This window comes from Engystomops pustulosus, chromosome 3 (assembly GCF_040894005.1).
Source record: "Engystomops pustulosus chromosome 3, aEngPut4.maternal, whole genome shotgun sequence".
In the NCBI taxonomy this organism is placed as follows: domain Eukaryota; kingdom Metazoa; phylum Chordata; class Amphibia; order Anura; family Leptodactylidae; genus Engystomops; species Engystomops pustulosus.
In genome coordinates, this window is record NC_092413.1 from 92690372 (window position 1) to 92716205 (window position 25834).

The following is a 25834-nucleotide window of genomic DNA, read 5'->3' on the forward strand; positions in this document are numbered from 1 at the left end:
CCGTAGGTTTCCTTTAAATGTCATTACTTTTTATTGTGTAGTTGGATGTGCATATGACATCATTTTTGGCAGATTTTTTCACTCCGTTTACCACATGGGTTCATTAATAATTTTATTTTATTGAACAAATTGTTGCAGACATAAGGGCACATTTACTAAGAGCTTTGCGCCACACTTCTGTATAAACGGCTTGCAAAGGTATTTAAGATGTGTCTGTGCTGTGACTGTGTCGCAAGCAACTGTTTTTGATGCTTCCATGCAACACATATTAGGGGGCGTTCCAGCATGCAAATTGTGTTGCGCGCCCTATGTTAAAGGTGCACCACAAAAAATTGGTGAACTCTTGTCCGATGCAGGTAAGCGCCATGTTCATGATTTCTGGTGCTCAATCTTAATAAATCTGGCGCCCCCTGCATTATACACAGAAAAAGCACTTTTAATGAAGTTTCAGACATGTATGCCCTATAGTCATATGTTTGTGTGTTGATTTTCACTTTTTCAGATTATATGTGATTTTTACAGTGGATCGGGCATTTAGGGGACTTTTACTATTTTTTATTAGCTATTATTTTTAAAGTTTTTTTTCTCTTGTACCTTCACTTCTCACTGTACCTCCACAATACAATGTATTAACCCCAGAATCCCCAGTGCCAAGGGCTATACTTGTCAGGGACTAGTGCACTTGTCAGATACTGTGTATTGTGGGGGTACCATGGTGCCATACAGTTTATTATGGCGGTACAATGTTCATATATATGGTTTATTCTGGAGTTACAGTGGTCAGTTTCTGAAAAAACCCTTATAACTACAAAACCCCTTATATCTGACCACAGTAACTTCAGAATAAACCGTATATATGAACATTGTACCGCCATAATAAACTGTATGGCACCATGGTACCCCCACAATACACAGTATCTGACAAGTGCACTAGTCCCTGACAAGTATAGCCCTTGGCACTGGGGATTCTGGGGTTAATACATCGTATTGTGGAGGTACAGTAGTGACTTATAGTTTCTTGTGGGGGTACAGTGCTCATATACATTTTGGTGGTTTAGTATATATGCTTGAACCACTTGTATCTGACCACTGTACCCCACTGTATATACACTGTACCCCACTGAATACACTGACAACTAAATCACATTACTGTACATTAAATTACATTATGAGCGCCCCCACAGCTGTTACCTCACCTGTCACTGTCAGTCCGCTGTACAAATGACAGAAAGCTGTGGCGCGACGGAGATCACAGCAGCTGATTGGAGCTCAGCTAATTGATGATGTTAAGCTGCATTGGCTGAGCTCCAATCATCTCCGACGGACCTCTCAGCTGCTGGGCAGATTAACTCATGCCGGGCTGAGCTTAGAGCCGGCAAGACATTCGGGGCACCGCTCTTTAGATCCGGGGCACGAGCCCCGGATCATACAGCCTAGCGACACCCCTGACATACTGGCAGGTGGAGTCAAAATGGTTCCTTACCGGATGCAGATGCAAAACAGCCAGATATATGAGGTGACCAGATTGTGCTGTACACAATATTCTCATGACCGATGAAGGTGCACAAAGACTTCCCAACAGAAGGATCCCACTACAAAACAAAATTCAAAAGTGATCAAAATCCCTGCAAATAAAAGGTCTCATGAAGATTTTTCTTGTTCTCTTAAAAGTCATCCACCACCACTATGAAGGACTGTATGCAAATGAACCTCCATAGGGGTTAATGGAGCCTGGAGCCCCTCAGGCTCATTTGCATCCAGTCCTTCACCATGGTGGTAGATGTCCTTTAAGGGTGTAATTCGCTTCTTTAATTTTTTGCATTTTGCAGAAAAAGGTCTGTTATTGCTAGATGAACAATATTTTAATGAAATGTGGCGCCTATGACTCACTAGCTACATTTTACAAACTGCTTCTTAGGGATCATTGCATCTAGCATTGTGTTTTTTCTTAAATACTGTATAAGTAACATTATCTATGTTCTGCACTTAAAGAAGACCTGTCACCTTTAAAAACCTTCTTAGCGGCCAAGTGCCCAAACTGCAACCCAAAACCCCCGTTATTTATTGCGTGGTGCCAACCTAAAATCAAAGCAATAGCTTATTGCTCCCTGTTCAATAACTTTCAATCAGATTGGCCTCCTGAGGACAGCAACACAGTAGAAAGATGGAAAATTTGCATCATTTTAGCTTCTTTCCAGTGTCCCTCTGTAGACCTGTAGGGGCCAGCAGGAGGTCCTCCAAAGATAATTCGGCCCTGTCTACTCATTCTCCCTCTTCCTACAGTCCCAAGTAGCCAAGTTAGTATCAAAATATGACTGAAAGCAGCATCTTTTAAGTTTCTTAGAACTGCAGGAAGATTCTTTGAGTCCTGTCAGGTGTGATGGGGCGATGGCCCGTGTGCCCACAGAAAGGGCTCTGAGTGCCGCCTCTGGCACCCGTGCCATAGGTTCGCCACCACTGACGGGCATCATGCAGCTGTCATTGCCTCCTCATGAATACACCGGACCGCTCCTCTAACCTTTTTTTCAGTCCATATAAGTTCATACAATCCTGCGCAATCAAACCTCCATACATACACATGTAGTTAGACAATACTTCTGTCCCAAGTAATAACAAGCCTCTCATCCACATCACAAATAGTTAGTCAGACATTACTGCTGCAGGTTCTCTGCTTTCTGAATCATGTACAGTCCTGTAATGTTTCCAAGAGGCTTCACCCCTTCCTGTGAAATTATACCAACAGAAGAAGCTCTTTCCTAGATAGCAGCAGCATTATACTGAGTATTGCTGTGCAGCTGGGTTGACAGCATTATCCAAATGAAAATTTTTCCCAATGTGTGAAGCTGCTTGTACAAGTGTCTATAATGCTGATACATATGTTAATGAAACCACTGAATGCAACACAACACATTAAAGTACATAATAGGTATTAACAAAAATCAACAGTGCAGTCATTTTTAACTTACTAATTTTGCAGTATGATCCCAGGATCCAGATATAACAAACTGATCTCCTCTTGTCTGACTCCAATCCACGCTGTATACCTGTATATGTAACAAATCTAAATTAGATAAAGGACACAGGCAATTTTAAAAAAAAACACCAGCTTTTAGTGAGAATTTTTGTTGCAATAACAACAAATAATTTGCTAAGCTAATTTGGTGCATATATGTGGATAAGGGTTTGTGGCGTTTTGAAGCCGCTTTAGTCCGTTTTTAGTCATGCGTTTTCAGTCCGTTAAAAACACATGCATATTTTTTTTTTTTAAAAACCGCATGCGTTTTCTGTCAGCTTTCCTAATTATCTTAATTAAAAACGGACAAAAAAAAGGACTAAAGTCGGACTAAAAACGGGTTCAAAATGGCACGTGTGCCACCACCCTTAGGGGTGTCTAAAAATGCACCTATTTAACCCCTTAAGAACGTAGCCAGTTTATAGCATAAAGGGGTATTCTCGTCTGGGCATTCACATTCAGCTTGATTAATCTGCCATATATATACATTTCTTCAATTAGATGTTATTAAAAAAATGTTTGTGTGAAAATAATTTCTCTATGTAGTGATATGGTCCCTTAGAAACATGAGTGTGTCCGTGGATACGGCCACCTCACCTGGAGGGATTGCACAAAGAAACAAAAGTTTTTGTATATGAGTTACTACAGGTCCCACAGCCGTCCTATGGTAATGATCGCTGAAGCCAGGAGGTCAGGCAGGACTCGATAGCGCATGTCTGGCCACCGCTGCCAAAATATGAGGTGGTCATGTCCGAGGAAGCTATCTCGTTTCTAAGGGACAACATGACTACATTTATGAGAAATTATCTTCACACAGGAACATTTTTTTAATAACATCTAATTGAAGAAATGTTTACATATGGCAAATTAATTAAATTAAATGTCAATGCCCAAATGGGAATACCCCTTTAGGGTTCAGTCCCATTTTTTTGTATTCTGACATGTGTCGCTTTATATGGTTATAACTTTTGAACACTGTTTCTTATCAAAGCGATTATGAGAATGTTTTCTCCTCACATGTTGTACTTCATTTTAGTGGTAAATTTTGGCTGATAAGTTTTTAGTTTATTTACAAAAAGAAAGAAAAAATGATGAATTTTGGAAATTCTAAATCATTGCGTTTTCAGGCAGATAGATTTACCACCTAAATAAATTGCTGAATAACATTTCCATGTCTACTTTACATTTTCATAAATTTTGAAATGTCTGGGTAACTTATTTTGATGTCACGCGGCTTACAAATCGAATCTCGGTTTTCCGTATTTTCCGAATTTACTATTTTGGGGATAATTACTGTTTTGAATGAAATTTTAAATATTTAGCATTAAAACGACCCTATATAACCAACCCATTTTCAAACCTGCACCCCTTAACGGTCAGAAACAACTTTTAGGAAGATTGTTAACCCGTTGAGATCTTCATAGTAATTAAGTCAAAATGGAGGTGAAATCTAGAATGTTCAAATTTTGTGGGTTATACGTTCATTATCCTTAAAATGTACACATTTCCAAAAGATAAAACCCATCTTAAAATTTGTTCTACAATTTCTCCCGAGTACAGGGACCCCCCACATGTAGCCGTTACTTGGTTCATGGACCCACAGTGAGGCGCAGGAGGCAAGGAGAGCCCTGAAGCTGCCAGGAATTTATTTTTCTCATTGGCCCCTTTTGTAGGCTATAAAATTTTAACTTTTTCGTTAATAGGGCCATGTGACAGGATGAGATGATTTTTCCAGTGTTACCATTTTGGGGTTGGTATCCCCTATTGTTGAAAATGTATAAACTATTTTTTTTAGAGGGAAGGAGTAGAAAACCATCAATTCTGTACTGGATTTTTTACTTTTTTTTTTGGTGTTCACCGTAAAGCATAATAATCATGTTATCCGTATTCTATGGGTCAATACAATTACGGGGATACCATACTTAGATATTTCTTATGTTTTACTAAATTTGCCAAATAAAACCCTAAAGTGGGGAAAAAATTATAATTTTTGCATCGTCTTCCAAATGTAATTTTTTTGGCTACGGAGCTGCTTGATCGATTTTTTGTTTTGCAGGACATGTCGTACTTTTCAACAGTATCTTGAGTACATATGTTTTTTTACACCAAGAATGATGATGAAATAGGTTAAAATCCAAATTTTTGAGGGGGTTTTAAAAAATTTTTCTACAGTGTTTATCAAAGGGGTTAATAACGGGTTTAAAATCTAAGGGTTGTTACAAATGCGGTGATGCTATATATGTGGGGTTTGTGTTATGATTTAGATTTTTTTTGTGCATTGTGTGTCTCTTTATATGTTATGGGGCTTATGGGCATTTTTATTCATTTATTAATTTATTTTTTATTGAATAACTTTTTTTTTTAACTTTTTTATTAGTTCCACCAGGGGACATGAACAAGCAATCATATAATTATTCATGATAATACCCTAAAATACTAATGTATTGCAGTGTATTTGCTGAGTCAGCCTATGCACATGCATAGGCTGACACTGTGCCTTTAAGATGACGTCATTGAGGCACAGGGCTGCCAAAAGAATGATCGGCGCCCCCTGAAGATGGCGCGGAGGGAGGGGCGATCGTTACGGAAAGACCGTTGGCAGGCAAGTTAAATGCTGCATTTAACGAGTTAAATACCCGCGATTGGAGCCCACTCCAACCATGGGTGTTACACTGGGATGTCAGCTACTGGTTACAGCTGACATCCAGTGTACCCGATGCTGGCTCGGTTCTGATCTTGAACTGAGCCGGCATCAGCTCAGAGTCGGATATATCCGCTGCTGAGTGATAAGTGACTCAGGGGTTGATGGCTTTCATGTAAAAGCACTGATTGGCTGATATGGTCAAATGTAAACAAAGCAGCCTGGTAAATAAATAGTGGCTGGATGCCTAGAAGCATTAACCTCTTTTATGATCAAGGGTCATTGATACCCGAATGTCCAGGTCAATTTTTGCAGTTCGGCTATGCACTTCTTTAAATGAAACTATGGAAGTATCAAAACAATTTCTACCATGTTTTTTTCATGATGTGATAATTTAAAACCTATCACACCTGCAGTGCAAATCTGCCTTTCTGCCTTTTCTAAGCATTTGCATTACAATATAATAGTGTTATAACTTACCTTGCACCCTGACAGAATCCTCTGTTAAGTCACAGGGGTTGGGCTTTGATTTGGATGCATTTCAAAAAACACCATGTGACTTGTCTGTGTTGCAGACTCCTCAGCTTTTAGCCCCCACCTTTGTGCTCCTGTACAGCTCTTCCCTCTCCCACTGATGTCAGCTCACCAGGCTGTGAGCTCTGTGAAGGAGCAGGAGGGAGGAGCTGTACAGGAGCACAAAGGTGGGGGCAAAGAGCTGAGCAGTCTGCAGCACAGACAAGTCACATGTTTTTTGAAATGCATCCAAACCAAAGCCCAACCCCTGTGACTTAACAGAGGATTCTCTCAGGGTGCAAGGTAAGTTAGAACACACAATTATTTTGTAATGCAAATGCTTATAAAAGGCAGAAAGGCAGATTTTCAATGCAGGTGTAATGGGCTTCTGTAACCTGTCTTTAGTGAAATTGAGGCCCCTGGTGACAAATTCCCTTTAACTTAATAGGATAGATTTATTAATTGCATATTTTTTTTTGTTTATACAATTAGCCGATAAATGGCTACAAATGTGGAAATTATGCTTGCCATTTTTCTTGTTAAGGTAGTAAAACTGAATACATTTGTACCAAAATATGTATAAATATGTACAGCATCAATCCATCATCACTTCCCCAAGTTCAGCTACAAATCAGAGGGTGCGTGTACTTCTGAAAACTGTGGAAAATGTATGTGCGTGTACTTCTGCAAATGAAGAATTTATTTTGTACAGGAGGTCTTCATTTTTGTAAATGTGAAAACCTATATAAATTTGGTTTCCCCGTGATCGCACCGACCCAAAGAATGAAAGAAATATGTAATTTGGGGCGCACAGTGAAAGTCGTAAAATCCAAGCCCACAAGAAAATGGCGGAAATGCATTTTTTCACCAATTTCACTGCATTTGGAGTTTTTTCCTGCTTCCCCAGTACACAGCATGGAATATTAAATACAGTCGCTATGAAATGCAATTTGTTACATAGAAAACAAGTCCCCACACAGCTCTTTACATGGAAAAATAAAAAAGTTGTAAATTTTTGAAGGTGGGGAGTGAAAAATGCAAAAACAAAAAAGGGCCAGGTCGTTAAGGGGTTAACTAATGTAGAGGAAAGGCTAGGCCGCTGCAGTCTGCACCCTTATAAAAAACAATAAAAGGTCAATTTAACATGTATTTTAGCAATCAACAAAATAACAAATATAAACAAATAAAACAAAAATAAGCTAATGCACACTCTTAGACATTACTGAAAACTACTGTTTTCCCATTACGTCTTACAAACTGGTCCATATCACCAGTAAAATACATAAGAGTTAAAAAATAAACCTCCCGCTGATCTATAGAAACCTTCCACTGTGTAGCTCTTCCTAATTGCTTTGGCTATTAAAATTCATGTCTTCCCATTGCAGAGAAGGATTACCATAAGAGAACTTTCATAAAAGGAAACACTTTCTCCCAGCAGTAGAAAAGCTGTGCCATTATCTGCAGTCTGTGCAGCACCGTAACACCTATCTATTAAAACTTCACAAGAACATTACAAAACGGCTGCACCAAACTTTCAAGCTTTCTCCCCGCGGGTAATAAAGGAAAGTTGTTCATGGAGTCACACGGGACTACTTTACTGTATTGTTCCATGTGTGTGCTACAGAACTGGTGCCAGAGCCCTGACTACAGTAGAAAAAACATTTACTTACATTAAAATGCATTTGGAAAGTCTTCAGACCCTTTTACTTTTTTCACATCTTTGTTAATTTTGTAGCAAAGTAAAAAAAAAAAAAAGTTCCCCCCCCAATAAATCTAAACTCAGTACCACATATTGAGTGCAGTTTTAGGAAATGTATTTTAAAAAACTATAAGCATGGACACAAGTATCCAGATCCTTTGTTATTAGGTCAATGATAGACAGCTATTTCTTTATGTATAGTCTTGGGGCAGTCCTATCAATGATATCAATATGGCATTCACTAAACACGTTAGTCAGAGGTCTACAAACCCCACATATCTGACTGTACATACAAGGATAGCTTTCAATCACAAGGGCTACATGGCCAAAAATCTGACTCCTAATAAACCAGTATCAAACTATCTAGAGTACATAAATGAGACTGCAAATTCATATTTCAGGCACAAAATACATAATTGTATGAGATACTTTGTCCTCATTCACAGTTCAGCCAATACATCGGAAAAAGAATTGGTGAATAGTAGAAATCGCTTTCTAGAGAGGCTCATTAATCTATACAGGCCACTGACTTCAAAGCAAGACTACGGTATATTTGGCTCATTAAACTACTTGGTTGTCTCTTCTCTGTGGCAGACAGACCAATATATATCCAGCTACTCGCTTAAATTTGCATTGTATGAATCATGTAGCAGTCCGTGCGGCTTGTAACACAAGATTCAGAATCTAATTTACTGTATATCTGATCAGTGGGTAGATTTTTATGTATGCACCTATAGAAACATTTATAGCTAAGATTAAACTGGAACCACCAAAATGATCTTACCCAATAGCAGCCATCTGTCCACTTTAAGATGTCCTTGGGCTAAAGGCAGTATATGTAAAAGGGGTTTTCCAGCTGAAAGCTCTTATCTGCTATCCATAGGAACAAGAACAGCAGTCAACATGCTAGATCACCACTCCTTTCCATTCTATGTGACTGTCAAATCATAGAATTGGATGGAGAGAGGGACATACATGCAGACAACATTGGGGTATGCTGTGACATTCCTGTGTAACCAAACAACCAACCAATTTAATAGTGGATATCTTTCATTTCTGAAACACCTAGAAACAAGATCCAGATGTCATATTACGTATTGGGCTGGGTGCTAAAACCCACGATTGTTTCCAGCACAGAGCGCAGATGTTAACTCTTTGCACTGCTATCTTGGCTGTGGTCGTCGCTGCCCATGACGTCATCGGGGGAGCCATTATCCTGGGGTCATGACAGCCGGTGCCAGAATTTAACAGATCATGTGCAAAATCCCCATATGTTGCCAACCTGTAGCATGACAGTATATGGTAGGATAGATCATACAACCTAGGGTTAAAGTACCATAGGGGGTCTGCAAAATAGTAAAAAAAAATGAAAGTTCAAATCATGACCTTTTTCCTTGAACTGGTATAAAAAATAAATAGTAAAAATCAAAAAAATCTTGACATGTCTCAAAAGTCCTAATCTATCAATATATAAAGACAGTTATTCCTGAACCCCGTTTCCTGAACAGAAACTAGTGCACGAATGTCAGAAAACCCTTTTTGGTCGTTTTGCAACTCATAAAAAAAAAAGTGATCTAAAGGTTGTACAGTCTGACACATGGTATCAATGTAAAAGTCATCACATCCTGCAGAAAATGACTTTTTCTGGGCTAGTCAAATATGAAAAAGTTTGAGAACATGTCAGAACATTACACAATTTGTGTCAGAACATTACACATTTTTTTTGTACTTTTTTTCTTTAATTTATTTAAAATCTATTAAAACTCAATTTATTACACAGAGAAGAAGTCCTCATACAGCTGGAAAAATTTTTAAAAATGAATGGATTTTTAAAGTTCAGGAGCAAAAAAAAACCAAACAAAAAATGGGCCAAGTCTATGAGGGGTTAAAGTGGAGGTTCTATTGGGTTTCTAATTGCCACCACTCAAAAGATATAGCTGGGCAACTGTTTTATGAAATCTGTAAAGGGGCTATATTAACAGGGTGTGTGAAAGTAAGTTGCATATAGTCATAAGGCAGTCGTGAATGGGGTAAGGCTTTCAGAAGATCTAATAGTAACGCTGAGCTTAACCCAGGTCCGCCCTTATTCTTGTTAGGGCAGATTCAAACAGCTGTTATTGGTCCGTGAACCAACACCCCTGTGGACGGAACGTCTTACATGATAGCGGTCTATGATGATGTATGGAGGTCTTGTTTTTTTACTAAACAGCAGAGCCTTCAATGTAAACAGGATTACCGTGTCTTTACATCATAGATCTCTATCATGTAAGGAGCTCTGTCCCCAGAAGTGCTGCCGATCCATACCACAGGACTCACAACAGCAGTGTGACACTGCCCTTATACTGAGTCATTGGTTTTTTGTCTTGCAATTTCAGATTTGCACACAATTTTGCAAGTATCTCTACACTGTAGAAGTGAGAAAATAGAACTGGTAGCATTTAACATGTTCATGAGGAAGCAGAATAAAGATTCTGCAGTAAAATATAGTCCATAGTATAAGTCATCATAATATATTCAGAAAGCTTAATCACAGTAATTACAGGGGCCTCTGTGTGTAGAGCTGCATCTGCATATCGCATATACACATAAAAGTAAATGTTAGCACATTTTAAAATAGCACAGCCAAGGGGAACACATAAAGGTACGTGCCACTACGAAAGAGCCTCTGTGTATGGGGAGAAACACAACCGCTGCTCATTCCTCCCCTCTACATAAAAAAGCCAAACGGGAAAAAATAGGACATGCCCCGTATTCTGCACAGCGGCCTCCCGGCCAGGTCTCGGTACGGTGAGATACAGAGTGCTCACCGTACCGTAACCTGGTGCCCTAGACCTCTATGGGGGCCGTGATCTGGCCACCAAGTTTCCATATATTTATGATGGCAAAAATAATGCGGGCTGCACATGTATATTTGGCATTGTAAATAATAGAAGTGTAACAAAAGGGCCCACGTGCACATAAATGGAAAAAGGATGTAGATGGCAGGGCGTTCGTTGACCATTAGTATTTTTTTCTCTAATATAACAGAGTAAAGTATCAGACACCACCAACAGTGAGAGTGAAAACTCTTTAATTTTTTATCATCCCACAAAGGCCAAATATGTGTATCCACTGAAACACAAGTGATCGAGTAAACAATGCAAAATCTGGCGGGAATTTTACTGATTACATGCGTTTAACGTGAAATGAATATGTGATCGCGACAAGCCCTTTCAAAAAGCAATTCAACCAAAACATGTGAACAAAGCCAAATAGTTATGCTAAAACACTTTGTTGGTGAGGCAATATGGAGAGGGTTCATGGCCCAACAAGCCCTGTCTGTTGTAATCATTGCTAGCAGTAAACCTTGTACAGTGGTTGAACCAAATGTGCCTCCATCTTTGAATCAATAAAACATCCTTCCTATGTTCTTCCATAATTAGAACACATTGGGGCAGATTTATCAGTTGCCCATGGCAACCAATCACTGCTCAGCTTTCATTTTACTAGTGCTCATGAATATTTTAAAGGGGAGCTGTGATTGGTTACCATGGGAAACTGGAAATATTCTGACTTTCAGACACTTGATAAATCTGCCCCATTGTCATTGTGGATGGTCCCAGCATCCATCACAGAATTTAATGGCAAGTATCTGCTCTATAACAGCAAGGAGCCTCTCAAAGCATCCACAGCCTGTCATGCAGTGACCTATCTGACACCCTGCCAGGAAGCAGTATATGTGTTATATACTGAAATACACTCATATTGCAGTGTTTTATATGAGCAATCAGATCCGACACTATTGAATAATAGTTCAATCAACTCCCAGTCCAGTAGAACAGACATATAAATGAACAAATGCATAAACACGATAAATATCTCCACATCCTAAAATGCCACATCTCTTGAAATATAAAATTAACAATCCAATATGGTAAACACATCCAAATGTATTTATTTCACTACCTTTAAAAATTTTAATAAAAATTGATCAAAAGCTGGTACAGGTTCAAAAATCATGTACCGTATATACTCGTGTATAAGCCGAGTTTTTCAGCACAAAAATGTGCTGAAAAACGTCCCCGCGGCTTATACATGAGTCTATTTAAAAAAAAAATTACCCACTTAAAAAAAATAAACTTAAAGGGAACCTACCACCACAAATCTACCTATAAAGGTAGATCGGGTGGTAGGTGGATCAATAGGACGTGAGGATAGCCCTTTTAAGGACTAATCCTCACGTCCTCGCACTTTTTTGGAAACTTTTATTCGGCACATATGTAAATTATTTTTATGCGGCTACTGATACGTGGAGTAGCCGCATCTGAGGTTACACAAGGCGGCTACTCCACGCCCCGGTAGCCTCTTTTCTCCTCCTACTTACAATCTGCGGCGCGCAGCTACGAGAAAGCTGCGCCCTCGTCCGACGATCCTGCCGTCTGCGCATGCGCAGAACAGCAGGCCCGCGCCTGCGCGGTTACTGCTCTGAAGCCGGAGCTGCACAGGCGCGGGCCTGCTGTTCTGCGCATGCGCAGCTTCCTTGTAGCTGCGCGCCGAAGATTGTAAGTAGGAGGAGAAAAGAGGCTACCGGGGCGTTTCAAGGGTGTCAGATGTTACTAGGGCTCTATAGGAACCAGCCACTACCTGTATTTGTGAAAAATGTGGTGACAGGTTCCCTTTAACCCTAAACAGTCTGATTGTTCCTACCATATACTGCAATTATACCGTATTGTAGTATATGGTGTTTTTACACATGATTTATTACATGTGACACAAGCACTGATTGGAAAAAGCACACACCTATCTATATAACACCACACAGCTCACAGTGCACGTCAGAGGACATAAGGATCGTGAGGTCTTGCGGACTGCATGTGCTATACTATGCATACACATCAAATGCTCTTGCTTTGGGGAGAGGGGGGGTTTGAAAAAAAATTCAATAAAAATAACAGTACAACTGTAAAGTATAAATACTTTTGCCTAACTCTGCACTAAGTAAAATAAGCAATTCTGTGTGTAATGTATAGTAAAGTATTGCTAGTGCCTGTGCTTTATCTGCTGACATGTTCTCCCTCCTAATACACACGTGTGAGACACAGACATCAGCTACACCTGGCATTTTCTGCTATAACATGGCTGCCTGGAGCTGTTGTATGTCTGGTATACACACACAGGCTGCAGGGGGCACCAGCACCAGGAAGCACACGGAGGAGACATTACACCATTATACTTCACCGCTGACAGCTGAATATGATAATGACTCATTGGACATCTCACAGGTCATTTGCATACAGCCTTAGGACCTCATTGTTTAGGTTTACAGGCATGTAAAGGAATAATGAAGGGACAGGGGCAATGCTTTCTAATGGCAGTTTATGAAAATATATTTAGTTTAGGGGGTTAATTTGCCTGACGGGTTCTCTTTAAAGGTCGGGGGAAAATTATTTTTCCTGTCTTTGGCTTTTTCTAACAAAATCACCCAGGATGGGCCCAAAACACAAATTGCCCATACAAGTGATACCACAACATCTGTTTATCTGAGAGGATCAGTAGAAGCATCCCCTAAAAAGACCTTATTTAATATTTGATACAGAGGGAACCAATAGCTCTCTAGGCACTTTGTTCTGGGTGTCTACTACAAGCTGATCCAGCCAAATAAGGAACAAGAAAGCAACATGGGCAACTGCCACAGTTGGCTTGAAGACAGATGCAGAATATTGCCACATTTTTCTCAGGAAACCTTCTGCCTTTTTGTCCATAGGGTCCTTAAGGGACCCCAGGTCCTCCAGAAAGAGGACCTGCAGGATACTTTGGCTATGTATGCAATGATCTTGAGCAGGTTATCCTAGGACATTATGGCCACGGAATTAAACCGGTATTTTCTTTTTACTAGTGTGGGAATAAAAGACATTTTGTCGTGATTTTTCTACTCATTAATTAAGGCCGATATATGTTTATGAACCAGAAACACCCTTTTCTGATTTTCAGAACACCATTCACTCACAGTAGGTGAACCACAAATTGAAAGTAGTGAAGCAGTGTGGAACTACAAATGTTGAGAAACAATATATAGAAAAAGTCTTTCAGCTACACAACATCAGTCAAATCATTTACACACGGACAGCACAAATACCTTCCCTTTTTATGTACATAATCTGGTCTAGAAAAATGTAGAAGATGTACCTTCCCAAACCATCTTAAGTGAAGCTTGATTTTCGAGTATATCCTATGTGCAGCCACATTGAGGTGCCTATATAATAAAGGCCTATTGAGAAAAGGGCCACCTGTACAATGTCTTGCTCTATGTAAATGTTTAGCATACATAGGAGCCTGCAGTACAATTTGCACTGTATTGAAATGTCATGCAAATGTGAGGACCACTGGAGACCAACAGGGGGTGGTTTAAGTGTGGGCAAAGGAAATACAGTATAGTGCCGAGAGTTTGATCAACTTTCTCTCTGGATTGATCACCTTGGTAACATGGGCTATTGGTATGTGTGTGAGGTAAAATAATGGTGGTTCTGAGAAGCTAAACTGAGATAAAATACTATACATACCTGTCAGAATGCCATCAGCCGGACATAGTCCTGTTACCAGGAGCCAGTAATTACAGACAGGGGATTCCCAAATGCAGCACCCAGAACAATTCAATTCATACAAGTACAGTAAAGACCATAAAGATCCAAATGTTGAATCTATTAATGGAGATTCCAAAGTCTAGACTAGAGAACCAAAACTCCAGTTAACCATTTCTATTCCGCCACCTGCCAGAACGTGGGAGGTGAATCAGTCCTGCTGCCACTGCTATATGCCAAATTTACTGTGTGGAATGTTTTATAGTTTTAATATGTAAGTCTTGGATTGTTTATATAATAGTCTGGTCCTTCTCCACATTCCTGCCCACCTAAAAACTTTCTTACTCGAATTAGGCCATCGAGCACCAGAACAAATTAGCATTGCTACTGAGTGCCCTTCATCTCAGCCTAGCAGTTTCTCCAGACCAAGGCTGAGCATGACCACACCACCTGTGCTCTACCTCCTTGTGGTGTTACGTGGAGGTCGGGCTGCTGCCAAAGTAGCAGCTTCCCTTCTGCTGGGTGGAGGGGATGATGTGTTGGCAATGAACACCCACTGGCCTACAATAGTTAACCTCTTATTAGAGTTTGATTCTGAAATCAGTATTGCAATGTATTACATAGTATATATATTATATTATATATCCCCGGGTTACATACAAGATAGGTTCTGTAGGTTTGTTCTTAAGTTGAATTTGTATGTAAGTTGAAACTGTATATTTTATAATTATAACCCCAGACAAATTTTTCTGGTCTCTTGACTATTGGATTTTAAAAATGTTGGATTGTCATAAGAACCAGGATTAACAATAAAGCTTCATTGTAGACACCTGTGATAACTGCTATAGCTGTTTATTGCAGCCCAAGGCTAAAGTACAGAAAATTAGCAACATCCAGAGGTCCATTTGTAACTAGGGGATGTCTGTAACTCAAGTATAGGACCGCCTGTATTACATGATCACATCATCAACTTATCTACTTCTTTACTGCATATCCTTCTTGCAAAAGGAGTTAGAATGTCAATTCTTTAATACTTTGCTAGCCTTATAAAACATCAAATTCACAATTTCCAGAACTTTGCCATACCTCTTGGGTGTGCTCCTTGAACACATGCACAGGTCCTTGTGGTTTGGATATGTCCCATATTTGCAGAGATCCATCTCCACTCGATGTTACCAAGACATTTTTACTAATTTCACTCCAGGTCACATCAAACAGTGCATCGCTCCACTCAAAACTACGACAAGAAAAAGGACAAAATGATGGTTAAAAAAATCAGGATAAAACAAACTTACAATCCACAAACAAACATATAATTCACTCCTGGTTTTGGCTTCAAAAACCCCTTTAACCCCTTCATGACTTGACTTGGCTCTTTTTAGTTTTTGTGTTTCCATTTTTTGCTTCCCACCTACAAAAATCAATAAATTCTTTATTTTTCCCATGTACAGAGCTGCGTTAGGGTTTGTTCTCTGCGTAACAAATTGCACTTTATAGTGACGGAATATTCCATGCCATGTACTGGGAAGCGGGAAAAAAATTCCAAATACAGGGAAAATGGTGAAGAAATGCATTTGCGCCATTTTCTTGAATTCTACGACTTTCACTGTGCACCCAAATGACATGTCTATTTTATTCTTTGGGTTGGTACGATCATGGTTTTACCAAATTTGTATAGGTTTTATAATGTTTTCATACAATTACAAAAATTTAAACCTTCAAAACCTACAAAAAAAACCTATTGATGAAGTTCAATGCTACCATTTTGTGGACTGTACAGCCTATTGATTGCTTTTTATTGAATTTTTTATATTTAGCAAGTGGGATTTTCGACTTTGGAGACTATTTTCCGTTACGGGTTATATGTCGGGAATAACCATTATTATATTTTTATAGATCCGACATTCTGGTATGCGGCGATACCTATCATTTTTATGATTTTAACAGTTTATTTCTATTTATATCACTTCTAGGAAAAGTGGGGTGATTTGAACTTTTATGTTTTTTATCTTATTTTTTGATTACTTCTCCTAGGGTACTTTAACCCAAGTTTCTTTGATTGATCCTACCTACAGTATGGCAGTATATAGAGACTTTTTCACATCATATATTACAATGTGCGATTTGCTAGATGGAATAAAACGAGACAGCCTCGGATCTTTGTATGATCCAAAGCTGTTATAGCTTCCACCCCCCACCCCGATGACTTTACAGGGGAGCGGCGATCGAATCCAATACGGTTGCGTCCATGTGCTGCCAGGATTTAAATGCCTGCAACTGTGCCAACACCAACCGTGGGTATTACTAGTGGGCGTTTGCTGCACACACCCACCTACCGGTAGTACAGAGAGGGCTCAGCCCAAGAGGCCTCTCCATCCTCCGGCATCCGACGTGCGCCGCACTCTTACGATGCACGTCTGTAAGGGGTTAATAAACCTGAATGTGTTTCCTAATCTTAGGGCTAAAAGACAAGAAGCATCCTAATCTAATCCTGTTAACCCCCTTTGTCTATGTCTGGTCTGTTTCATGTGTTTCAGTGGCCTGTCTGGGTTCATTTAGGTTGACCATATTTAGCTTCTACTTGTTGTACATTATCTTTATAATTATGCACTCAAAATTGCGGACCACTTTTGTGTAACTTTTATCATATATTTGGTCTGGCGTGCCTGCCAATGATCACTACAACTGTCTTAAAGTGCATAAAACTGTTATTGAACTATAAAATACAAGAATACACTCAACACCAAACTTTAGCACCATATGGTAATCATGATTAAAGTAAGGTGCTATAGTCCAGAGATTTTGCTGCAGATTCTTACTTCATATATTACTATGATGCTTGGAGTCCAGTCCTAGGCACAGTGTGTGCTTGCAAATTAGCGGCCACATGTACGTCCCCGCAGACGGCCATGTGAATAAGTCCTTAGGCTGCATTCACACAACACGGCGCATGGGAGAGGAGGAGGGGGTGAGCGCTGCTCGCCCCCGCCCCTCTCCATATAGAAACATAGCACATGACGCAGTAGTACGGGGAAAGAAAGGACATCTTTTTTCCCGGGTACGGAGCAGTACAGAGCATGTGTGCTGCACTGTATCGCTCCATACTGCTGCGTGCGCCCATTGCCGGTCTATGGGAGACATATATACGTCCCCAAACGATTGTGTGAATGTTACCTAATTCTGTGCCAGATAGATGAAAATTAAGAATCTCTGATACAAGCGTCTTCAAACAGTGTCACCTCTAAAAAGGCAATAGGACCTGCAATATGTACAACCTCTAATATGTTTGGGGACAAGGAAGAACAATTGTTTTCCATTAGGAAAACAAGGAAGATGTTCCATACTTTTGCATAAATCTTTGAAGTCACCTTCTTCTGACTTCTGTTTTCAAAAGTATGTAAATGACCGATTTGGATAAACCTATGTCTCAACAAATTTCCTCTCAACCTACCACTGATGTATTAACCGCTTAAGGACATAGCCTATTTTTACCTTATGGACACAGCCCCGTTTTTTCAAATCTGACATGTCTGAATTTAAATTGTAATAACTTTTGAACACTTTAATATACCAAGGTGATTTTGAGTTCGTGACACATTGTACTTTATGTTGGTTGAAACATTTGAGTGATATACAGTATATACAGGCAGTCCCCGGGTTACATACAAGATAGGGTCTGTAGGTTTGTTCTTAAGTTGAATTTGTATGTAAGTCGGAACTGTATACTTTATCATTGTAACCCCCAGCCAAATTTTTTTTTGTCTCTGTGAAAATTGGATTTTAAAAGTGTTGGATTGTCATTAGAACCAGGCTTAGCAATAAAGCTTCATTACAGACACCTGTGATAACTGGTACAGCTGTTTATTGTAGCCTAAGGCTAAAGTACAGTAAATCCCCAAGATCCAGAGGTCCGTTTGTAGCTAGGGGTCGTATGTAAGTCAGGTGTTCTTAAGTAGGGGACCGCCTGTATTCGAGAATAAACCGAAGCACCTAATTTAACACAAAAACTTGGAAATCCTAATGACTCGAGTATAAGCCTAGGGTGGGAAATGCATTGGTCACAGCCTCCCCAGTATATAGCCAGCGAGCCACCTGTAGTATATAGCCAGCCAGCAGTCCCCTAGTATAGAGCCAGTCCTCTTCCCCCTAGTGTATAGCCAGCAGTCCCCTTGTATATAGCCAGTGCCTGCCCCCCAGTATATAGACAGTGCCTACAACCCAGTATATAGACAGTGCCTGCCCCCTAGTATATAGACAGTGCCTGGCCCCTAGTATATAGACAGTGCCTGGCCCCCAGTATATAGACAGTGCCTGGCCCCCAGTATATAGACAGTGCCTGCCCCCCAGTATATAGACAGTGCCTGCCCCCCAGTATATAGACAGTGCCTGCCCCCCAGTATATAGACAGTGCCTGCCCCCCAGTATATAGACAGTGCCTGCCCCCAGTATATAGACAGTGCCTGCCCCCTTAGTATATAGCCAGCAGACCCCTGCCCAGCCTAAAACAAAAAAACTCTGTACTCACCTTTCCAACGCCCCCCGCAGGTCCTCTTCTGTCTTCAGCTCCGGCTCCCCGTGCAATGCTGAAGGCAGAAGAGGACCTGCGGGGGGGCCTCGGAAAGGTCCTCTAGTATAAGCCGAGTAAGGGTTTTTCAGCACATTTTGTCTACTTTATGTTGGCAACATTTTTTTTATTCTTTTGTATATGTAGGATGGTAGAAGGTTTTTTATATTTAGTAGCTTTTTTCAAGAAAATTTCCAAATTCATTTTATTAAGGGCAATTTCATTTCTCAAGTAATGGGCCTAAACAACAGAAAACATACATAAATTACCTAGTTTAAGAAACTAGACTCCTTAAATTATTCAAAACAGCTTTTAGGAGCCTTATTTACCCTTTAGGTTTTCTTCAAAGTTAAATCAAAATGGAGAGGAGAGCATAGAGTATGCAGATGGGCAGTGATGGGGATAATTGTATGTGGTGTGGTGTGATTTATGGTGTGGTGGGTCACTGTAGTCATCTGATCTGTGAAAGAGAATGAGGAGATCGGATATGGTAGTGGGAGTTGAGCCAGATAAAGCCTGCTATCTGCTTTGATTCGTCAGTCTGTACTGATTGACCAATCACTGCAATCAATTGGGGGGGGGGTCTTCTATTCCTCCCCTGACATGTTGATGAGAGCCTTGGCTCTCAGAAACCACTGGACCTTTCATCCTGTCACTCTGTGTTTTGTCAGGGTGACAGACTGAGGTGTCTTTATGCACTGCTGGGGATCATCATGGTGGCTTAAGCGGTTAAACATTACCTTTTCAGACAAACAAGCCCAGTATCATTTTGGTCTAACAGGAAAAGAGTGCCGCAACCTAAAAATGAAAGAAAACAATGAGTACACTGAAGGGCAAGATATTTAATAATAAAATCAACTGGCCACTACCAAAATTAACTATTACAATAAAGAGAAATTTGGCAAGTATAAACATCACAGACACCCACAGTTAGTAGGATTTCCCCAGATTTTATTATTATTGTGTCATACTTTTCCCCCAGATCAGTAGGTTTGAATTTACACATTACAAAAACTCCACACCAAAATACTAAGAGGCTCAGTCATACTAAGAAACCACGTAGAATTGAAGGGAGCCATGCATGGGTAACCATATCTCCACTCGCTACAGCAACAAGTTTGGAGAAGAGACCTACAGATATTAGACTGACTTCCTGCTATAAGCATCCAAAGTAAGAACAGGCCTTTATTATCTACGCACTGTTCTCACAGCTCCAATTCCTCATCCCTCCTGCAGAACTTTGTTGACAGCGATCTGCTTGCAAGCGGATTTGTCACTTGTGGTAATTGTAATCCAGCCTCCCCAGAAATAACTAAGCAGAAAAGAACTTGCAAAAGGAGAATTCCTGGCAGAAGCATTTATTACCTAACCAGAATTTAAAGTGCTAGCAAGTCTTGTGGCTTGGTGGACTGGGAAGTTGAATTATTTCCCCATCCACTAAATAGGTTATAAATAATTCTCAACAGAATATCCCTTTTGTACATTCATGACCTAGTGTCTGCAAGTTGATCCTGCGCTAGGCCAAGTTCACACTACCGTATAAACCTCAGTTCCTTACTTCCATTAAAAAAAAAGGAAAGAACGGAGGTTTTATGTCATCGGTCAGTTTTCATGGATCTGTTATCCAATGCATTTTTTTCTAACAGAAATAAAGTACTGCAGCCATCATCATTTTTTCCCTCCAAAAAACTCATGCATAACGGATACCTGCCTAAAAGGAACATAACAGATGACATAGCCTAAGGCTTCCTGCATACAAACGTGGTTTTCACGGACCACAAGCAACGGACAAGTAGTGAGCTCAGCCCATGCACCGAAGACTGCCTGTTGAAAAGGACTGCCTGACACAGGAAGGAATAGGACCTGCTCTATAATTTGCAGCCCAGGCAGTCTGCTCACCGACAGGCCATGGAAACCCTGGGCATACGCTAACCAATTGAAATACATGGGACTTGAAGATTATATTGAGATTTGCATGTAAAGCCTGGGTGATACACATCATGTGCAGACAGACAAAATAGGCCAGGACGATAATGGTGTGCGGCCACACGTACCAATATGGGCCAATATGTATTATGGGCAGAAAATCTGCATCAGTAAGACAGCAAAAAGGAAGTAAACCAAATCCTAAAAAACATTATAGAAAAGATAGCAGTGAAATCTATTTTCATTTATAAGGCTGGGTTCACACCTCGTTTTTGTGCATATGTTGAAAGGACACGTCAAGAGGATTCTGTCCTTACAAAGTATGGGGAAGATGTATCCTGTATCCCGAGTGCTAGTTACTGATCACATGCGCTTCTATTGTAACACATATGCAATCGGGCCATGGCACTTCCCCGAGCGCCTTCATTCTGTTTCTAAACGCAGTCACAAGTACCTCTAGCGCTATGTTTAGAAAATTAGCACTAGGATAGGGGGCAGGCCTCAGCCCAATCACGTAAGCGTTTCTATGTTTCTATTGTTTTAATGCAAGACTTATTGTTACCGATCGCATGCGTTTCCATAAAGACACTTACGCGATCAGGCCATGGCCCGCCTCAGTGCCCTAGCAGTACGTGTCACCGCACCCTGTCTCACTAATGATAAATCTGGGCCAATATGTATTATGGGCAGAAAATCTGCATCAGTAAGACATCTAAAAGGGACTTAACAAAATCCCGATAAACATTATAGCAAAATCTATTTTCATTTATAAGGCTGGGTTCACAACTCGTTTTTGTGCATATGTTGAAAGGACATATCAAGAGGATTCTGACATGTCCTTACAAAGTATGGGGCAGACGTATGCTGCTATATGCTTATACAGTGGGATACATTGCCCGGGGATTCCCCCCGATGCGAGGGGGGAGGATTGTATATCGGCAATCGCTGGCTGCTGCCGATGAATGGGGTGTTTCTCCAGTGATGTCACTGCCCTAAGATGAACAGTGACATCACTGGATCCTCCCTCCTGTAGAGTGACGTATGGGCTAGGTGGGGCTGTGGGAAGAGATGCAATACTCGGCATCGGCTCCCCATAGCCGCCTATTGCCTCCGCTAAGTGCAAACGTCACTCAGACAGAGGCTGAAGGATGAAAAGATGTAACTTGTAACTTGGTCAGATGCAGGCAACAACTATGCCTCCGTCTGCCACCATTTGTCAATGTACTGTATATACTTGGGTATAAGCCAACCCCAGTATGAGCCAGGGCCCCTAATTTTACCACCCAAAACTGGAAAACCTATTGACGAGTATAAGCCGAGGGTGGGAAATGCTTTGGTCACAGCCCCCCCAGTATATAACCAGCCCCCTGTAGAATACAGCCAGCCTGCTTTCGTATATAGCCATCCCCCTGTAGTATACAGCCAGCCCACAGCCTTTAGTAGCCAGCCAGTCAACCCACTCTAGTATACAGTCAGCCCTTAGTTTGCCCAGCACTAGGGGTTGAAGAAGAGGAGCCGCACCGACATCAGAGGCGCCAGAAGGTTAGTATGTAAGTTTCATTTTTTTATTGACTCGTGACTCGGCTTATACACGGGTATATACAGTATATGCTAAGCATATACAAATAACATAATGTGAACCCAGCCTAACTCACATGTCATTTATTGTGGATTCTGGTGCATATTGTATCTCCGCACCCCTGCATAGCAAACACAGCACAAAAAAACAGCCAATTTCATCGGGTTTCCTCTGTTTGCAGAATTGCTGCCAGGTAAACCTTCATCGTGCAGAAAGCCTTACAAGATTCTTAATAAATGACAACATACTGAATAGGCCTAAAGCAACTCATAGCCCCCAATTTGTCTGTCCCTGTGCTGAAAATACAATTCTCTGCTGCCACATCATGTGGCGCTGGGCGCTGGATGACATGCTGACATGGTAGTCAATCCCTCACCTTTGGATGTGGGGAGATGCAATCTAAGATCTTTTGTGTCATTTGATATCACTTTTATTCTGGGTTTTGTAGTGTCTACAACCGAATGATCTTCAGCTTACAATAAAGTCTCTTCTTGCTAAAGCTAAGAATCGTGTACTTTCCTTATAGTAGATGCTGTCATTTATTAGGAGTCTTATGGGCACATAGTATTACACTGCTATCAGGGTGAAATACTTATACATAAATGCCTGGAACAGAAAATGTAAACTGTCTCTAGGATAGCAATAGGCGCCATCACCTGATATGCCATAGTTCTGGGAGGCTGCACATGCCAGGCGAGTGGGCACATAGGGAGAGAACTCCACAGCATAGCCGTGTCTAGCAGGGAGGCGGATAGCCCGGGTCATTCCGCCAGCTGATGCCATTCCCTGCGATGCGGCTACCGAGGCATAGCCACCTGTACACACCCAGCGGCCGGTGTGTGTTGTGGGAAGCGCGGCACTTCCCGGAGCAATGCGCTCGGTCCTCCAGTACAGGGGGTAAAGGCTAAAATACTACACTCCGTAAGGACCGTCTGACATCATCGGGTCACGTGACAGGAAGCAGAGAAGCTCCTAACACAGGAAGAGAAGCTTCTGCCTGTTCTCTGCAAGTACATGGAGACTGCGGTTACCGGGTGATTGTATGTGTTTATATGTGTGGGGTGGGGGTTGTGGGTACCTGGTGATTGTGTGTGTCTTTGTGTGTGATGGGGGGTGTGAATAGTGTTTTTTTATTGTTACACTTATATCGTGTCTTAAAGTTGATACTGTTAATAAAAACATTTTAAAAGTTTTAGATTTTTTTAAATTGTATTTTCTTTCATAGTAAGAATTTTTCTAATTACAACATTATGGAAGCCCCTCTCATGCCATCAGAACAGATGTGTCACAATTCATATTTTAAGGTTTTCAGAACCAAGAGTGAAGTGAAAAAAACGGAGGACTAGTGTGTCACTATAGTCACTAGTGTGACTATATATATATATATATATATATATATATATATATAGTGCAAAGCCGGCCGTGCGAAGTTGTGCAGGCGCGAGTGACATCACCGGCTCTCCGGCACTTCCTATTCAAGCGCGCGCATGGTGCGTTGAAGGGGGGTTGAAATCTAATGAATAAACATGTTTTTCAAGCAATACCATGGTTTCTGAAAATTATGAAGATATGCTCCGGCACCAGCTCACCCTGAGGTGGTGCAGGGTATTTCAGGGTTATACATTTTAAAGTGGTATGTTTCCTTTAAGTTTACAGGCATGTAGAGGAACAATGAAGGGGTAGGGGCAATGCTTTCTAATGGCAGTTCAAGAAAATATATTTTGTTTTGGGGGTTAATTTGCCCAACAGGTTCTCTTTAATTTTCCATGCTTACATGTACTGGGAAGTGAGAAAAAAAATACAAATGCAGTGAACTTCCTCCTTCCACCTCCCTAAATTTACTAATAATGGGGTTACCCTAGCCCAGTGATGGCAAACCTTTTAGAGGCCGAGTGCCCAAACTACAACAAAGACCCGCTTATTTATTGCAAAGTGCCAACACAGAAATTTATTTTATGATTTATACTCCCTTCTATGTCACAGTTTTCATTGATACCAGCATCTGAGGACCCCAATAAAGCAGAAAATAGTCCCAGGTACAGCTGTCACTATAAAATATCTCTGTGCACAGCAAGTCCTGGGCTGTCTGGGACTGCAGGAAGATACCTGGAGTCATCTCTGGTGATGGCCTGAGTGCCCACAGAAAGGGCTCTGAGTGCCACCTCTGGCACCAGTGCCATAGGTTAGCCATCACTGCCCTAGCCCCTCTGTGTTATGCATTTACAGACTGTCCCATCCTTTCCCCTGCTACTGCAGCAGTTCTGCACTGAGCGGAGCCAAGATTCAGGGATTTCTTTGCTCAACTAACTATTGCAAACTTAATGAGAGGTCAGCCTCTCTGAGCCACCACAGAATGATATGGACCTGGACTAAACAAGGGATCCTCATTGGAGAAATGGGAGGACTCATCCAGAGAGAGTTTTATACTTGTTACCGCTTAAAAGTTAATTTTTGTTTGTTATGGGAAGTGCTCATGAGAAGGAAGGGCAATCATGAAGATTTGCAGGGCTTATGCAGGGGCAGAACCAAAAACGGGTGAGACAGGTCTTCAAAGGAGGGTCCCCACATTAGCACCAGGGAGGGGCACACAATAGAGGGGGTTATTCATCATTAGTTTACATTGAGGGTTTTTCAGTCTTTTCACTGCTAAAAGTCTCACAGGACTACATACACCTCTTCATTAATCTGGCCTAAACTTAGAACCACTGCTAGTGCAACACCATTCAAAGCTAGATTCATGACATGAGACTTATGCAAAAAGTCTCATAAAAAGTCTCAAACTTACTCCAGTCCCAAGCTGGTCTATGTGCTGGGACTGTTTATGTATTTTGAGACTTTTTTGGGACTTTTTGAAAGAAAAATCCCAGACAGAAAATAGACCATGAGAATATTTATCAAAGGACCAAAGCCACAATGAATCTGATCGGCAGCGGAGCTCCAAAAATAGACATAGAACTGTCCCAAGGGGCTGGTCTAATGATAAATAACCCCCATAATGTAGGAGTCTCACAAATGGTTACAGGACCACCAGGAGCTGTCCTCCATCAATCCAACCCTGTGGAGTTTAGTGAAGCCATGTTTGAATACAATAATGGGGCTTATTTACTAAGGGTCCCGTGGCCACATTTTCATCGGGTTTTCCAACATTTTTGGAGATTGTGGGGATTGTGTTGCATGTGATCGGATTTTGGCACCCCAGTGCCAACTTTCATGCGACAGAAATCGGGGGAAGGGCTGTTGGACAATCAAACGGATTTGGATAGAGCACAGGATTTAACTTAAAAATTGTGTCGCAAGCCATGCACTTACATGCACCGGGAGGAAGATGGTGAACCCTGGCGG

General features: G+C 40.9%; 1 protein-coding gene across 1 annotated transcript in view; it reads right to left on the minus strand.

The window, feature by feature from the left end:
• Nucleotides 1-23462, minus strand: part of PEX7 (peroxisomal biogenesis factor 7) — a 167635-nt gene extending 144173 nt beyond the window's left edge. Inside the window, exons 1-5 of the mRNA XM_072141445.1 lie at nt 23149-23462; nt 19728-19785; nt 15510-15660; nt 2967-3044; nt 1484-1592 (exon numbers count right to left, since the gene is read on the minus strand). Of these exons, the coding sequence (XP_071997546.1) occupies nt 1484-1592; nt 2967-3044; nt 15510-15660; nt 19728-19785; nt 23149-23275 (523 nt within the window). The 5' untranslated portion in view covers nt 23276-23462. The remainder of the gene's footprint in view (nt 1-1483; nt 1593-2966; nt 3045-15509; nt 15661-19727; nt 19786-23148) is intronic.
• Between the last annotated feature and the right edge of the window lie 2372 nt (nt 23463-25834).